This window comes from Gadus morhua, chromosome 20 (genome assembly GCF_902167405.1).
Source record: "Gadus morhua chromosome 20, gadMor3.0, whole genome shotgun sequence".
In the NCBI taxonomy this organism is placed as follows: domain Eukaryota; kingdom Metazoa; phylum Chordata; class Actinopteri; order Gadiformes; family Gadidae; genus Gadus; species Gadus morhua.
Window position 1 is genome coordinate 22722295 of NC_044067.1, and position 16827 is coordinate 22739121.

A 16827-nucleotide genomic window follows, 5' to 3' on the forward strand; every position below is an offset into this window, starting at 1 on the left:
ATCATCCCTCATGCAATGCACTTTTCTAATGTTTCATTAAGTGATAAAGCAGACACATTTCAGAGCCAGGTTGCACAGGCCCCCCCTCGATTATGGATTGTGGTGTGAGACGTAGAATGTATCAGCTGCAGGGCTCACTCACCTGAGGGAATGTCCACTGCACATTCCATTATGCCAGATGCTTGGAACCAATTGACTGGAGAGCTGCGCTCTGCTGGTTCCCTCTGAAACAACAACCTGAATTTCAATATTCATTATATGTTAACCAAGTCAGTGTAACCTTTATTATATACAGTCTATGTTAAGTCAGTTTAACCTGTATTACATACAATCTGTCAAGTAAGTTTAACCAGTATTATACACAAGTATGTTAAGTCATTTTAACCTGTAGTATAAACAGTACGGGTGTAACGATTCATGCGATGCGTCGATCAATCGATTGTCAGTCCTACCGATTCAACTAAATCGATCCGCTAAAATAAATGGAATGAATCGCTTTGGCTTCACCAATAATCGATATGAATGCTTTAAATCGTATGAATCGATTATGATTAATGTTTTAAGACTTGGTTTACGCGTTTATTTTGTGAAGTGCAGCTCGGTAATCCGTAACTCTGTCATCAGCTAGTCAGCTTGCAAGGAAGTCCCACGAGAGTTGTTTTTCTCCCTCACCCTCTACTGGTGCATTTCAAACATGGCAGAGAGCGGCAGCGAGATTGTTAATGCACCAGCAAACTTGGAATCCAAAGTGTGGAAGCATTTTGGCTTCGCAAAGAATAATGGTAAAATTGACAAGGGGTGTCACATTATTGCATGTTTATTTCACGGATATAGAATTTTGGTTCAAAGTTACTGAAATGAATCGTGGTTTACAGAATCGAATCGTTAAAAAAAAAAATTGTCCTTGAATCGAATCGCCAACTACTAAATCGTTAATCGAATCGTCTGAAGACAAAGATTCACACCCCTAATAAACAGTCTATGTTAAGTCGCTTTAAGCTGTATTATGTACAGTCTATGTTAAGTCACTTTAACCTGTAGTATACACAGTCTATGTTAAGTCACTTTAACCTGTAGTATACACACAGTCTATGTTAAGTCACTTTAACCTGTAGTATACACAGTCTTTGTAACTGAGTATAACCTGTATCATACCGTCCTATATAGGGATGGAATTTATGGATCCAAATTCTGTTATTTTAAAGGCCCACTATGCAACATTCTTAGCCAAAATTACATTAATTATGCAGGTTGAGAGTTATTCTGATGGTTCTACAACAATTTCTGGGTCGTTTGGTGGGTGTTTCATTGCCCCTTATCGCTTCTCCAAGGAAGAAGCGAAAATGCAACTTGCTCTGTTCGGACCGACACCATCCGGATGTGACGCAGCGGAAGCATCCAAACGCGCCTCGAAAATGTAGTCAGATTGTAGTTTCGAAAATGCTTTACGGCATCGACTGATAAGGGACCCAAGCGGCGACTGTCGGTGCTATCGTTATGTATGATGGCCAACACTCTTACACTGATCGTTCTGTTCAACCAAAGATAAAACAATTATAATCTAGGATATAAATTCTCCCGTCAATTATAAAAAAGGATGGATTTGTTTATTGCAATTCAAATACACCATTTTAAAAATGTATAACCTTGTCTACACTTTATGAACATCTACTTCGGACCTGGCTCCACGCATTAGCCGGCTTCTTTGAAAACAAATGCACATGGCTAACGTAGAAGTGCATGGGAAAGGGTTACGACAGTGTTGTAAAATATCTACTACGAAGCTGTAGGGGGCGCTATGTAGAGAAAAGTGTGTGCGCAAACCAAGAAAACAGCAAAGAAATGGCCGATCCTGCATAGTGGGCCTTTAAATGGTACCGACCAAATTATGTCGGTACTAGCGAGTACTATTCAAATTAAATCCATCGGAGTGGGTATGCTTCAATATACATGAGGGAAAGCACTTGTTCACATTACCAAAAAAGTGTTTTCTAATGTTTTTCAATAAAGGACCATTTGTTGAAGTAGGTGGGATATAGTTTTAGTTTTTTATTTATACAGTGGTATCGATTTGGTTGTCAAGAACCATTGAACTTCAGTTTTATTGGTATTTACTAATACATTTCTTGTATTGTCACATGGCTAGTCATTAACAACAATTACTGAGTGAACAAACTCATAGCAGTCCAAACCTTCAACTAGACATGGGGGAATCTGTCTGACCATTGCATTTACAATCTGGGATAGATTTATGTTTGATCAAAGTGGGAACCGTTGTCGATAGCGTTCAACAAAAACATCTAAATAGAGTCACCAAGCAATACATGAATCACCAATAATAATAATACATCAAGATATGTGCTGTTGAGATCTACTCATTTCAGACAGGTCTACACGTTATTAGTTTGCCTGCAGCGACAACAAGTCTGTCCTGCTGCTGTGTTTCATTTGATTCATGTAATAATAATAATACATATAACCTTGTTAACTTTTCTAAAAGTTTTAATTTAAAAGAGGCCTTTGCCTCAATTATCCTTGTTCCAAGAAATATTGTGTCTTCTTCCCAATTAAAATGGTGTCTTGTTAATAAGCATTTTCATTGACACAAGAGCAGTTTAAATGTTTGCATCGTCGAACATTGGATTTAAGCCTAAACCATGAAAAAAAACATGCACAACTAAACGAGTAGTTGTCAATGCTTACACATTGATCAATAGCACATTTTTGTGCTTCACTAAAAATGCACACGGTTTGGTCAGGTCGTTGGGCATCGAGGCCAGTTTGGAGACTAAATCTACACTCATTGGTTGGCCTTAGACCAAATATAAGGCATCCAGAAAATAATTTCAAATACACAACGAGATCAATGGAAAAACAGTTGGCACCTAAAGTTATATCAGTTGTTTTATAAATACTACGTAGACCATTTCTCTCACGATTCATAAAGAGTTGGAGAGGGTTTTCCCTGGAACTTTAATTATTTGCCAAACAAAACATAACATGAGCCGAAGCCGGGAAATACCGGACATCATTAACACAAAACATCGGAAACAAAACAGCAAATCCAACCATTTCGCCAGGTCCTTAACGTTACTGAACAGAGTGCTTATCCGGTCTCCTCCGGTTACGGAGCACCTGAACGGATAGCCACACGGCGGCGGATAGCACATACTAGCTCTTGTTGTAATGGCACATCAATCTAACGCATTCTGCATTTCACAAACACTGTTAGGTTACGGAACAAATACAGTTATCCTGACCTACAAACACACCATCGACATGAGCACACAGAGGACAGATGGCGACGTGACGGCTAACTATGTAGCGGCTAACCATCTAACAGTTAACTGTAACAGCTAACCATGTAGCGGCTAACACGCTGGCTGAGGACCCGAGCTAGGCCTGTGAACTATAAAACACTTCACCGTCCCTTGACGTCCAGCCTACGTTACACCGCCAGCCACACAAGGTGGCGTTAATTACCCTTGATGATGGCTAAAAGATTCGCCATTGTTGAGGCGAGATTGCTGCCCATTCATTAGTTGTTTAAACGTGAGCCGCTCGTGAAGCGGGTTAACAAAGCGAGGCACGCGCGGAGACACGCCGCGGATAGGTGGCTAGCCCACCGACTAGGTGGCTGATCCGCAGGGCTCTTACCGTATTACGGCTGATCCCGCAGTCTAAACATACACCCGACACATGGTCGGACACGGAGAGATTCAAATTGTAAACTTACCCAGGTTACGCTGAGTTACTGCCGTCCGAGAGGAAGTGGGACTACCACTAATCCAGAAAACCGTTGTGTATGCTAATCGTTAACGTTAGCACACCACCAGATCCGCCATGACAGTAGTGCGCCTCCCAGAATGCATCATGGCGCGGTTTGAATATAGCGTCAGCGTCTCCTTAGTAACTCCACAGAAACACAACCTCAACTCATTAGCTACTTGCTTATATTAGGATTATTAAAGCCAAAAAACACACGTAAACTCCGACCCTTGAACCAGAAGACTGCTATGCTGCTTTCATTAACGAGGTTAAAATAGGAAGGAAACGGCAGGTGGCTACATCTGTGATGTTCACATCATGGTCACACTTATTAAAGTTACACAATTAATACGTATAGGTTGATATGGAAGTGAACATTTGATAGATATACATATAAGAGCCATACGTATTCAAGGTCTAGTTTGCCTATTTGGAGTTACTTTTTTGTATTATATATGATTATTATTAAGATTGCTTAATAGCACGGACCCATAAGGCTTCCGTATAGTCATGACGTCAGAAGTAGTGACGCGGGAAAACACAGAGCTAGAATCCTGCGGAGCGACACAGTTTTCTTTCCGAGAAGTGCACTCATCATGTCCATTTCTATGTGGCTTATTGGACCAGTCGGCCTTCACGACAGATATGTCAACGTTAGAATTTAGAATTCGTACTCAAATGAATTACCCTAATAATTTATTTACCCCAAACAGTTAATATATTTCTGGAGGCCTACCAATTTATTACAGTACATAACCAATTGGTTGAACTTACTTCTAGACAAAACAAACACATAAATATATAATCAATTCATTATTAAAATAATCATTATTATCTGGATTTTCACAATCCATTTCGACTAGTTTGGGCTCTTTTTTGTCGACATCGACTTCTCGGCGACCGTCTCAAGAGTCTGGCTGTTTTTTTTTAACTGGTTTGTTCATACTGATCGGACTCAAGTCGACCCTGTAGCGGACTGGTGAATTAATCTCACGTCTCATCCTGTAGCATTGATCTCAGTAGTATGGAGAGGCGAAGGTTTACTCTCCACCTGGAGGACTCTGCACCGGTCAGTACCGCTCCTCCAACCCGGTGGTGCCAATCTCTGCTCGCTATCTAATCGTGCCAGTGGTATAAAATACATGCATACATTGGCAGAACAAGGGTCTATCGAATCATGCAACCTTTTTTGTTTGGTAGCGTATTTGATCTGTCGACCAATTGCTTCTATCAAACGATGCTCCCACTACAGAATATAACACCCTCACTCACTCCATGTTCACTAAGAATATGGGAAGCATATATTGATACTGTATTAAAACGTCTTTATTGGAGATTTCAGGGGTAAATTATGTGTATTTCACACCACGGATCAATATTGTCGGCATGCGCAGAACCACTAGGTAGGTAGGACGATTTGATAGGTAGCACAGATTGGCAGAACACCGGCTCACCTGCTCGCACGTAAACATTGGAACAACTCAAGAGAAATACTTTACTCTGTTTACATGATCATACATTCCAGAATACAAGTGCTTTATCCCATATATGTTATGTATTCCACTTTAGATCAAGCCTCCGCCTCAGAGCTCGACCCAGGGAACGGCGGACCCTGCCCGCCCTGCAGAGGGCCAGACCGACGTGTCAAATACAAACCAGGATGAAAGTACTGCGATGCTGAGCAGCCTTGAATTAGCACCCTCCACCTCTGTGGACCGTGCAGCCCTGCAGCATGAACTCCATCAAAGCATTCTTTGTGTGGACAACAATGTACCAAGTGAGCACATGGACTTGACTGGGACTGATCAACCCCAGGGAGCTGACCAGAGGACAGAGCCAGTTTCAGTGATGGCTCCTAAACCAGTGGGATCTGGTGGTAGTATTATTGTCAGTCCCCGGCAGGTAAGCTATAGACCATGGACTGGCTCCCTCTTCCCTGTGATATTCACCCCGGACTTGCTAAGCTAACTTAACTCGTGTTTTTAATGGCTTTATTCTAAATGTATTGTTGTCCCAAATGTTTTTCTACCATGTCTCATCACAGAGGGGAAACCCCATTCTGAAGTTTGTCAGGAGTGTGCCTTGGGAGTTTGGAGAAATTACCCCCGATTATGTGCTGGGACAGACGACGTGTGCTCTTTTCCTGAGGTCTCACACTGTGTGTGTGTGTGTGTGTGTGTGTGTGTGTGTGTGTGTGTGTGTGTGTGTGTGTGTGTGTATGTGTGTGTGTGTGTGTGTGTGTGGCCACACATTTTTCTAATCTCACAGTTTGCTTCTCTTGTTTTATTTACATGACTGGTTGGGATGACCTTTGGATTTAGTTTGCGGTACCATAGTCTCAACCCAGATTATATTCACGACCGCCTCAAACTGCTCGGACAGACCTTTACTCTACGAGTGTTGCTCGTTCAAGTCGATGTGGTAAGTAAAAAAATAAATTGCAATCAAGTCGTACAATTGTTGAAGTCATGTTTGCCCCCGTAGAGGCAATTTTAACACAGTTTACCCTCAAAGGGAGAGGATTGATCCTTCTAGTAGATTAAGTTAGAAAACGTTGTTGTCCGTCAGAAAAGTAGATAGTAGGATGGGATTGGGCTCCAATCAAAAAGGAGTGAAACATTGTTGATATTGTTTTCGAGAAAAAAAACAAATGTGCAATATGGAGATCAGATCATTATTTTACTGTTTTATGCAGAAGGATCCTCATTCACTGAAGGAGCTGGCTCGCATGTGCATCCTGGCTGACTGCACCCTCATCCTGGCATGGAGGTAAGCAAAGTCTGCAAAATAATCTTTGTTGGGAAATTCTAGTTAAGTTAATTCTAGTTAAACTATGCATGAGCATGGGAGAAGTGTAGCATGCGTTTACTTTTAAATACACTGCCAGGGTTAGTGGATGGGTTCCCACTGGGGCAACCCATGCTAAGCCTGCAAGCACTCTGTATCAATGTGCATGCTACAACACGCCACCTAGCAACCCGCTGCCCCACGCCATCTGGTTTTCACTGGGCTCCTCCAGACAAAGGACGCTCGGGTGGTGAGTTGAAGTATAATGTTACATGGCCTGGTGCTCAATGTTGCCATGCAGGAGATCTCTTCCTGAGTGAGTGTGGATGGGAGAGACCAGGTTCATTTTAAATACACAATGGGAGAAGTGAACATCTTTGGTATCGGTACAACAAAGAAGTCAGTTGATTTGCCTTAGTATCAGACTTCGTGGCTGCAGTGGAATTGCAAAATGCAAACTATCTTATCACCTTTCAATTAGAGAGAGGAAGGGAGATATCTCTAGGTCCAAGGTGAATGTTTACAAATCCCTTTCAATTGACTAGTAATTATATAAACCGTGTTTATATAATTTGATATTATAGCTCAGATTGATTTAAATCCAGTGATCCTCTTCTTGCGCCTCTTGTGTGGCAGTCCAGAGGAGGCCGGGCGTTACTTGGAGACATACAAGTCCTACGAGAAGAAACCAGCGGACCTCCTGAAGGAGCATGTGGAGAAAGACTACCTGTCCAAGGTATAATAATAATAATAATTTATTGAATTTATATAGCGCTTTTCTAGACACTCAAAGACCCTTTACAGTGAAGGGGGGGACCTCACTCACCACCACCAGTGTGTAGCACCCACTAGGGTGATGCACATCAGCCAATCTGCGCCAGAACGCTCACCACACAACAGGGGGTGGAGTTGGAGAGTGACGGAATTGTTGAGGATGATTAGGGGGCCAGATTGAATGAGGCTGGTTGGGCAGTTTTAGCCAGGACACCGGGGAAACCCCTACTCATTGCGATAAATGCTTTGGGATCTTTTAAGACCTCAGTGAGTCAGGACCTCGGTTTTTACGTCTCCTCCGAAGGACGACTAGACTAGTGTCAACAAAGATTGTTTGGAAGGTCCTCTTCAGTTTGTCTCTAATCGAGAGTACCGTTTTAGTTGACCTTCCTTATCTCATGAGATCCCATTCTGTGTCCCTGCTCTCCATCTGCCTGGCCTCCAGCCTATTAAGATAGAACTAATCAGCAATGAGCGCCAGTCTTTCAACAGCGCCTGAGAACAGAGAAGAAATCAAAACAGTTTTATCCAAAATGCACTGAACTAAAACAACCTCCCCCTAGTGCTGATGGCACCTTTCACACTTAGGAGAGGCTTTGAAGTGACTCGAGGAGACATTGATCTGCAGAGCCAATCAGAATCTGCGGATGGTCTTGCGAGGCTCGTACCGCAAAGATAATTTCCCATTATTTCATACTGTAAAATCCTTGACCTTTTGATTGCTTATCCGACCCAAAGTACGAGTCCTGCGGTTGTTCCTACCTTTTCTACTATGTCTCTGTAGGTGACTGACTGCCTGACCACGGTGAGGTCCATCAACAAGACGGACTCCATCACTCTACTGTCTGCCTTCTCTGTCGGTATTATTGAACTAGCTGGAACAAGTCATGCTTTGTATTAGGGGTGTGACCGTGTACACGGGTAACCGGTTAGTAAATCATAACCGTTTAGGAAAAATCAGTAAACGAAAACCGAATAATAATTTTATCAAAAATAACACATAGGCTACTATTTATTTAGCGATTAATAAAGCTACAAATGTTCCACTTGGACAATATTAAGGAGCTAATAAATGCATGCGATAAATGTTAGGTAACTGAACACCGGGCATAGGCTACGTCATGTAACGTGGCCACTGAGTCACATGTGTAACGTAACAGCCAATCAGCGTTCAACCGTCAAACTCAGTGCAGTGCAGTCCGGGGTGAACTGCAGCTTGGAGGAGAAAGTGAATAGGCTATATAATATAATATTTGTATATATAATATCACGGCCAAAAGCTCTGTGTGCCTCCGGATGGCCGTAGCGCGGGGAGCTCTCATAGGGATTGGGCTTCTCGGGGTTTGTTTACCGGCGTTGCTATGTTTCCGGTCTTGTGTGTTCCAACTGTTCCAAATGTGTACAAAGTTACACATGTAGTATGAAACCGGGCTCGGGCTCATAATTACAGTTAATGTGTCGGGCCGGGCTCAGACAGAACGTGCACGGGCTCGGGCCGCCAGTTCGGGCTTGATTTTCTGGACCCGATCTAAACTCTACTCTCCATTGGTCGTATAGCGAGACTGCGGTCCACTTAAAAAAATCAATAAAAAAAAAACGGTTAACCGTGTACACGAAAAAAAAGGGGTCGTGTAACCGTTTACAATTATTTGTAACCGTTCACACCCCTACTTTGTATCAATGTGGAACTGCTGTTCCTATGTTGTCTTAAACCAATGTTTCTGTCCCCTGCCCAGTCTGTAAAAGGGATCATCAATGCTTCGAAAGAAGACTTGGTGCTCTGTCCAGGACTGGGACCACAGAAAGTGAGTGGAGAAAGTATATCAATGCGTCATTCCCATGAGTCAATATAGGAGCAGGATAGATGTGAGCTCCATGGATGTTGTGTGTCTGCAGGCAAAGCGCCTCCATGATGTTCTCCACCAGCCGTTCCTGAAGTCCAAGAGGAAGGAGGGCTGAACCCAAGGGCCGTGCCCCATAAAGACGAAGACGACACACCTCACCCAAACACTCACAAACAGGCATCTTAAAGTCCCAATGTGGAAGAGGGAGCCCCTCCCAGTTAGTAGGCGGCAGACTTTCACAATTCAAAACATGAAATGCGTATTGTGTCCACTAACCGGCTGTTCACAAAGAAGGAGGGAGTAAGCATAGCTCGGCGGGCAGGGAGCGGGAGCACCGTATGGGGGGCCACAGTAAGGGTCTTTAGATAAAGAGAGAGGGACGGGCTGGATAGCCTTTCTTATTTGCAGAATATATCATTGGCGGGGTGTACTATGATTTATAACATTGTTGAAATCTAGCGATTTAGGATTGACTACAGATATGTCCACATCATGTCAAGCTAGTTGAAATATTCTGTATTACAACATTAAGGATGGGAATTTGGGAACCAGAATTGTTTGTGCTGATCTGATTTTAATGGAGGGTTAGAAGAAGGGTTAGGGTTAGGATATCGGCATTGTTATTGTATGCAATAAAGGTTGTCAACTGTACTGATAGAAATTGTGTGATTAGAACATATCTTTGCATTCGTGGGCAAAGACAATTTATTGGTCGGTGTTGTTTTGCTGTTACAATATAATACTTTTTTTTTTATAAAATACCAGCATTGCTATGAAATTAGCTAATCAAGCAAGCCATGTCAGCCCCATTTGAATTAATGTTTACGTCTGTTCAAATAATTGTATGATATTAAAGGATAACTGAAGTTAAAAACTGATTGCTTATTAGTTCTGCTCAAGGGTGGCTAGTGTGTCGACATTGGGGTTTTGAACCCGGAACGAACGAGACAAACAGCCTTACATCGACAACGCTGCCGGGATGGGATGGGATGAATAAATTACATCATGTCTTACTCATCCTCCTCATCTTCAAAGCCGCTTATCCGGGCCGGGTCGCAGGGGCAGTAGCTCCAGCAGGGGGTCCAATACTTCACTTTCCCGGGCCACATAAACCAGCTCTAGTGGGGGAATCCCCGAGGTCTCCTCCCCACTGGTCGTGCCTGGAACACCTCCCTAAGGAGGCACCAAGTGGGCATTCTAACCAGATGAACCAGCTCAACTGACTCCTTTCTAAGCAGAGGAGCAGCGGCTCTACTCCCAAGTTCCCCCGGATGGCTGAGCTTCTCACCCTATGGAGACGCCAGCCAACCTTCTGAGGAATCCCATTTTGGCCCATATCTTACAGATTCTATTTAATTACACAGTCCTACATGTTGGATCAGCAAACAATCATTGTATAGGATGCAGAAGTGTTAATTCATCACACAAATTTAAGACTGGTAGATTTAGGATTAAATTAAATAGAATAGACTAGTTTCTAACTCCTTTGACGTTCAAGACAGTTTTATGCTCATGGATGAAGAAACAAAGGCTTGGAAAGGCCGAGGCCTGCATGTGTTTTTTCTTGTATTCATTGTTTTACATTTTTATTGCAATCACAGCAATATGTATTGAAAATAAGCACATGCAACAATTCATTCATGGTACAAAATACCATTTTAATTTAACAAGGATTTTAGGTGTCAGGTTAAAAAGTGCCAGTTAAGTGCTATTAACTGCTATTTCTAATTGGAAATATTGACTTAAAAATAATTTCACTGTATCCGCATTGCTAACATAATAGGCGGCGTGTCAGTCAATCTATTCATCATGTAGTAATGAAATGCAATACATTTGTTTGAAATACTATATGTTTCTTTAACACAAATAACAAAAACTAGCAGAAGAAAGAAGGTGTGTTCTATTAGGGAATCTACCCCCCCCATGTAGATGATTCTATCCAGACACTTGGCTGGAAGACATAAAATGAAATCTTGGGGGCCTTCTTATGAGAGTATCTGGCTATGTTCTTCTGAATCACATGTTGACGTTCATCTAATGGGTACGTCTAAAAATTATCTATGTTTACCATGAGGACCCAAGACATGACCATGACCTCAGCCTCATGTGGTCGGTTGGGGAAGCCATTAGCTGTGCTTCACAAGGTCACGGCTCCATCTTAACCCTGGCCCTGGTTCTGGAGCGAGTGGTGACCTCCGAGGAGATGGCCCCACTTGGCGACGGCGGAGGAGGGGGAGGCGGTCGGGACAGTGGGACAAACAAGGGAGCTTTGACCACTTTCTCTTTAACCTCCTCGCTCCCACCTTTGACCTTCTTATGCCTCAAGTGTTTATCACAGTGGCTGACAAAGGTATCCATCTTGACAAAGGTTTTGTTACACACCTTGCAGTGGTAGGGTCGCTGGCCCTTTTTGAGGCGCACGTACAGCCGTATATAAGAGGAGCGCACAAAGGTACGACAGCAGACCCCGCAGTTCAGGCACTCGGGGGGCGGGTCCAGCGGGGTGTGGCGCTGCCGGGCCGTGGGAATGGACCCATGCGGGGGCGCTGCCGGCTCGGGGGACTCCTGCGCTCTATGGCACAGCAGGTTGGACAGGGAGCGGAAGGCATCCCCACACCTGTCACACTTGTAAGGGCGTTCCCCCGTGTGCAGGCGAACGTGCGCCATCAGCCCAGCCTTCTGAGAGAAGGCTTTGCTGCAGTAGGAGCATGAGTACGGCTTCTCCCCCGTGTGGAGCCGCTGGTGGGTCTTGAGGTGCGAGGCCCGGCCAAAGCTCTTCCCACACACCGGGCACTTAAAGGGCCGATCCCCGCTGTGGATCATTTTGTGAGCCACCAGGTGGGAGGACTGATGGAAGGACTTGCCGCAGGTCCCGCATTTGAACTTCCTCCCCTTGCTGTGAGAAGCGAGGTGAACAGTCAAGTGGGTCAGGGAAATGAAGGTCTTGTCACAGTCAGGGCAGCTGTGAGGGTCCGGGCGGAGGCGCCTCTGGGGGCGGCGTCCCGGGGGGGATCGGAGACAGGACGGGCATCTGGAGGGGTCGTCGGTTCTGTGCCGTCCTCGCCCGGCTGGAGTGGTGGAGGGGGCCAACGGGGTCTGCTCCTTCCGTAGTCTGAATTTACATCCACATTCTGAACAACGTCCAGCGTCTTTGTCGTCGACTTTACCCAGCATCGTGCAATCTGCAACCATAAGGATGAGGATAGTGGCGGCTTTACTCTATGGACACATCACGTCTCTATCCGCATCACCATGAAATGAATCGAAACGTCAACCATGCAGTGAACTCTCCGCATTGGGTCAGAATGTGAGATCTGGCGTAAAGCTCCACATCAGCAGGACATAAAAGTACATATTACGCATGAATGGTAAGGCTGGAGAACACAATATGTAGACCGCTGTCAACGCCCCCCACCCCCCCCATCCCTATTGACAACAAAATCCAAGAGGAACCCCGAGCATCAGACATCTGATACCCGGGACACAGAGAAGAACGACCACAGCACCGTCTAGTGAGGTGGAGGAGGAACGACCACAGCATCATCTAGTGGAGGAGGAAAGACCACAGCACCATCTAGTGGAGGAGGAACGACCACAGCACCATCTAGTGGAGGAGGAACGACCACAGCGTCATCTAGTGGAGGAGGAACGACCACAGCGTCATCTAGTGGAGGAGGAACGACCCCAGCATCCTCTAGTGAGGTGGAGGAGGAACGACCACAGCATCCTCTCTAGGACTAGGAGGCCCAGGAGGACTAGGGGTCCTAGGAGGACCAGGAGGACTAGAGGGCCTAGGAGGACTAGGAAGACCAGGAGGACTAAGGGGGACTAGGCAGCATCATCTAGCAAGGTGGAGGAGGAACGACCACAGCCTCATCTAGTGGAGGAGGAACGACCACAGCACCATCTAGTGGAGGAGGAACAACCACAGCGTCATCTAGTGGAGGAGGAACGACCACAGCGTCATCTAGTGGAGGAGGAACGACCCCAGCATCCTCTAGTGAGGTGGAGGAGGAACGACCACAGTATCCTCTCTAGGACTAGGAGGCCCAGGAGGACTAGGGGTCCTAGGAGGACCAGGAGGACTAGAGGGCCTAGGAGGACTAGGAAGACCAGGAGGACTAAGGGGGACTAGGCAGCATCATCTAGCAAGGTGGAGGAGGAACGACCACAGCCTCATCTAGGTAGGTGGTGAACGACTCTGCGGTCCTGACATCGGCAGGGAGCTTGCAGTGGTGGAACAAGCTCCCTCTGATGTCTGGACCACAGAGTCGCGAGTCACAAGCTTCCGCAAAAGATTCAAGACTCACTTGTTCAGAGTATACCTAGACCAGGGGTCGGCAACCCGCGGAACGGGGGCCTCATGCGGCCCTTTGGCACCGACCTTATGGCCCTTTTGCCATAATTCGAAATTAACGTTTATGGGATTACATTTCCTATGATTGTTGTAGGCCAAAGTCAACCATACATCCTCAATTTTCTAAAAATATATTGCTTGTATATGGCATGAAAAATGTTTTTTCAGCATAAGTTGTGCATCACAAGTCTATCCTGGCACCTATTTTCTGAGCGGTTAGCTTGCTAAAACCGCCTAGCTATGGATCCAAAGGCAAAACATATAGAAGCTGAAAACAACATCATACAGCCCTGATATTCAGAAGCTCTGCAATGAAATTCAGAAACAAAAATCCCATGAAACTCGAAGACAAAGGTAGGGGGTGTTTGATTTTCTCATTCATTATAGGAGGTTGTAAGGTTTAATATTGATTTTTCCTCATGCAGGCCGCAAGTCAATGCAACAAGACTCATAATTATTTTTTTGAAATGTTTACCAGTGTTGTTATTTTCAATGATGCAATGATATTCATCTCAATTGCACAAACATGGACTGAAACTGAAGAACTAGGCCTGCTCAATTTCAACTTAAAAAACAGATTTCACCTCCCTCATTTCTTGTTAGATGTACCATCCACTCAAATGCTTGTTTTGTGGCCTATGTTTTATTGCAATTGCATCTATTCATTGCATACATCCAATTGTTGTATATGCCTATACAGGCTATTTAATTGCTAAAGTAGCTATATAGCCAATTACAACAAATATGCGGCCCCATACAGCTACCCCACTTCTAACCAAAAAATGGCCCTTTACAAAGATAAGGTTGCCGACTCCTGACCTAGACTCTGCATAACCACCCCTGCCCACCCCTCCAACTGATTGTATTTTGTACGTCCTGAGACTTAATGTATGCACCTATTGTACTGTAAGTTGTATTTAGTTATAATAGGCCTACTCAGTTGTGTAACCAGATCATTAGTGCTTGGCACTTCGTTCTATGAATATCCTTAATGTACCAACAGCGATATAATGTTTCTCTTTCTTCTGACAAATGTCAGAAGAAATTGTAAGTCGCTTTGGATAAAAGCGTCTGCTAATTGCCCTGAATGTAAGGCTGCATCCCATTTCTACCCCTTACTGCGGGGGAATAGAGAGACTAGAGGGACTAGGAGGGCAAGAGGGACTAGGAGGACTAGAGGGACCAGGAGGACTAGAGGGACTAGAGGGACGAGGAGGACTAGGGGGATCAAGAGGACCAGGGGGACTAAGAGGATTAGGGGGACCAGGGGGACTAAGGGGGACTAAGAGGAGTAGGGGGACTAGGAGGACAAGAGGGACTAGGTGGAGGACTATAGGAGGACTAGGGGGAGTAGGAGGACTATGTGGACCAGTAGGAATAGGAGGACCAAAAAAATATCCTTGTGTCGATATCAGAGCCGGACAGTAACGGAGTACATTTACTTGAGTACAGTACTTAAGTACAATTTTGAGGGATCTGTACTTTACTCGAGTATCATTTTTTGGGAGTACTCATGACTTTACTCAAGTACATTTGAGAGGCAAATATTGTACTCTTTACTCCGTTACATTTCTATCCATAACCGTGAGTACCCGTTACTCCTTCTGAAAAATAAAAAATAAAAGGAGAAAAGAAAAATCACGGAAACCCTCAATTTGTTGTTTCCCTCTCAAACGTGATTCCCTCTCAAACTGATTAGGACAGCCTTCAGCCTATCAGCAATCACCTTTGCTTTCCGCCAAAGCCAACTCCATGGTCAGAATTGGATGAGAGACGATTGTTGATTTGATTGATAAAAAAACGGAGAAACTCACACATACATAGAATTGTTAGCTGAATTTTCTTTTCTGATATTGCATATTTATGTAAGCTGAGCAATTGTTTTTATGTTCTTGAGTATACTGTTATACTTTATACAACGGGGGACCTAATTCCAGCGATCTGATTGGTTCCCAACTGTTGTATAATGAGCATATACATAACTGCTATGACGCCCGATCATTTTGTGAAAGTTTGCATATCACTCCGCGCCTGGAAGTAGAAACAGTTGCAAAGTAAAACATGTGTTGGATGATGGAGAGGGTGTAAATGTTGTTACTCCGGAAGTGAGCAAGGCGATGGAGAGACTAACGAAAGCTTAAGCACACGGCGAGTGAACTGCTCCATAGGATAAATTGCTGGCGAACCGCTCTATCGGAGCCTTCTCTCGGAGGGACGCTAAAGTGTGTTGCATAGCGACCGTCGATGCATAGCGGCAGCCAGGAGGGACTACTTTTTGGTAGTCTTTAACAAAACGGCTACTTTGACTTTCTTGGTTTCTTTTTAAATGTAGTGTGTCTATGACTTTCGTTTCGCCATAACAGTAACCGTTGTATAAAAGCAATAGATCACTTCAGTCAGTGGCATGTGCTCATTATACCACTGTGAAGGGGGTCGCCGGCCCTCCGCTGCGCGTCGGGGCCGGACAACGCCCCTTAACAGTGGTATAATGAGCACATACCACAGCCTGGCGTGATCTATTGCTTAAGTATACTATTGTGCTATTGCCATGGTAAAAAGATGAAAATTACTTGATTTTACTTTCAATTCCTTTTACATTCTCCAAGGTGTTAACATTTTTCATAACTCCATGTAGGACTTTTCTATACATAAATGTAAGCACTGTGGCAGTAGTAATGCAATATTTAGAAAACATACTCTTGTACTCTTGATACTCAAGTACTTTTAAAAACAAGTACTTCAGTACTTTTACTTAAGTAGACATCTGACTGTAGTACTTTTACTTGTACTTGAGTAAAATTTAGCAAGGGGTATCTGTACTTTTACTCAAGTAAGGAAGCTGTGTACTCTGTCCGCCTCTGGTCGATATATATATATTTGTACAAACAACAAAGTCCGCCAATCCAAACAAATCAAACATATAATACGACAATATAAGTGCATACCCAGACAGCAAGCAAATATTGAAGAAACCTTGATGGTTGAAATTTCAATGCAAAATAAATGTTGAATCACCATTACCGTATCGATGAAACCTGATGTTATCAATGTTGATGGCAGCAACATTGGAACAACATTGATCTATTGTTATCTTTATGATTGAATGAATAAGCATTGATATTTGGGTTACCGGGCGATATTGCCAATGTGTTGAAAAGTCATTGATTTAGAGTTGACTGGGAAACGACCGTTGTTGAAAAGCCATCGACATATAGTTGACCGGGAAATATGGTTGAAAATGCATCGATATATAGTTGACCGGGAAATATGATTGAAAATGCATAGATATATAGTTGA

At 44.0% G+C, this 16827-nt stretch overlaps 3 protein-coding genes across 5 annotated transcripts in view; 1 reads left to right on the top strand and 2 right to left on the bottom strand.

The window, feature by feature from the left end:
* sona (SON DNA and RNA binding protein a) overlaps positions 1–4015 on the bottom strand; it is a 30869-nt gene extending 26854 nt beyond the window's left edge. The window contains exons 1-2 of one of the 2 annotated variants that reach the window (XM_030343236.1): positions 3737–4015; positions 143–224 (exon numbers count right to left, since the gene is read on the bottom strand). In XM_030343236.1, the coding sequence (XP_030199096.1) occupies positions 143–170 (28 nt within the window). In that variant the 5' untranslated portion in view covers positions 171–224; positions 3737–4015. Of the gene's footprint in view, positions 1–142; positions 238–3736 lie in introns of both variants that reach the window. The other variant, XM_030343237.1, reaches the window with a different exon arrangement.
* Positions 4016–4324: 309 nt separating this feature from the next.
* ercc1 (excision repair cross-complementation group 1) lies at positions 4325–10047 on the top strand. Of its 2 annotated transcripts, none has more exons than XM_030343971.1 (9): positions 4325–4837; positions 5338–5670; positions 5813–5916; positions 6090–6189; positions 6464–6537; positions 7192–7291; positions 8114–8189; positions 9066–9134; positions 9226–10047. In XM_030343971.1, exons 1-9 carry the CDS (start codon positions 4793–4795, stop codon positions 9240–9242), a joined length of 918 nt encoding a protein of 305 aa, XP_030199831.1. In that variant the 5' UTR covers positions 4325–4792; the 3' UTR covers positions 9243–10047. The 2 variants fall into 2 exon arrangements, with proteins under 2 accessions (XP_030199831.1, XP_030199830.1); XM_030343970.1 differs by having other exon boundaries at positions 4328–4837; positions 8114–8185.
* Positions 10048–10726: 679 nt separating this feature from the next.
* LOC115533634 (zinc finger protein 664) lies at positions 10727–12616 on the bottom strand. The gene has a single exon (XM_030344226.1). It carries the CDS (start codon positions 12363–12365, stop codon positions 11319–11321), a length of 1047 nt encoding a protein of 348 aa, XP_030200086.1. The 5' UTR covers positions 12366–12616; the 3' UTR covers positions 10727–11318.
* Between the last annotated feature and the right edge of the window lie 4211 nt (positions 12617–16827).

Bases quoted from the DNA above. Each gene is read 5' to 3' on its own strand.
- ercc1 (XM_030343970.1), top strand. From the start codon at position 4,793: ATGGAGAGGCGAAGGTTTACTCTCCACCTGGAGGACTCTGCACCG. The intron at 5,917-6,089 runs GTCTCACACTGT...CTTTGGATTTAG, and splicing joins ACGTGTGCTCTTTTCCTGAG to TTTGCGGTACCATAGTCTCA. The intron at 9,135-9,225 runs GTGAGTGGAGAA...GTGTGTCTGCAG, and splicing joins CAGGACTGGGACCACAGAAA to GCAAAGCGCCTCCATGATGT.
- LOC115533634 (XM_030344226.1), bottom strand. From the start codon at position 12,365: ATGGTTGCAGATTGCACGATGCTGGGTAAAGTCGACGACAAAGACGCT.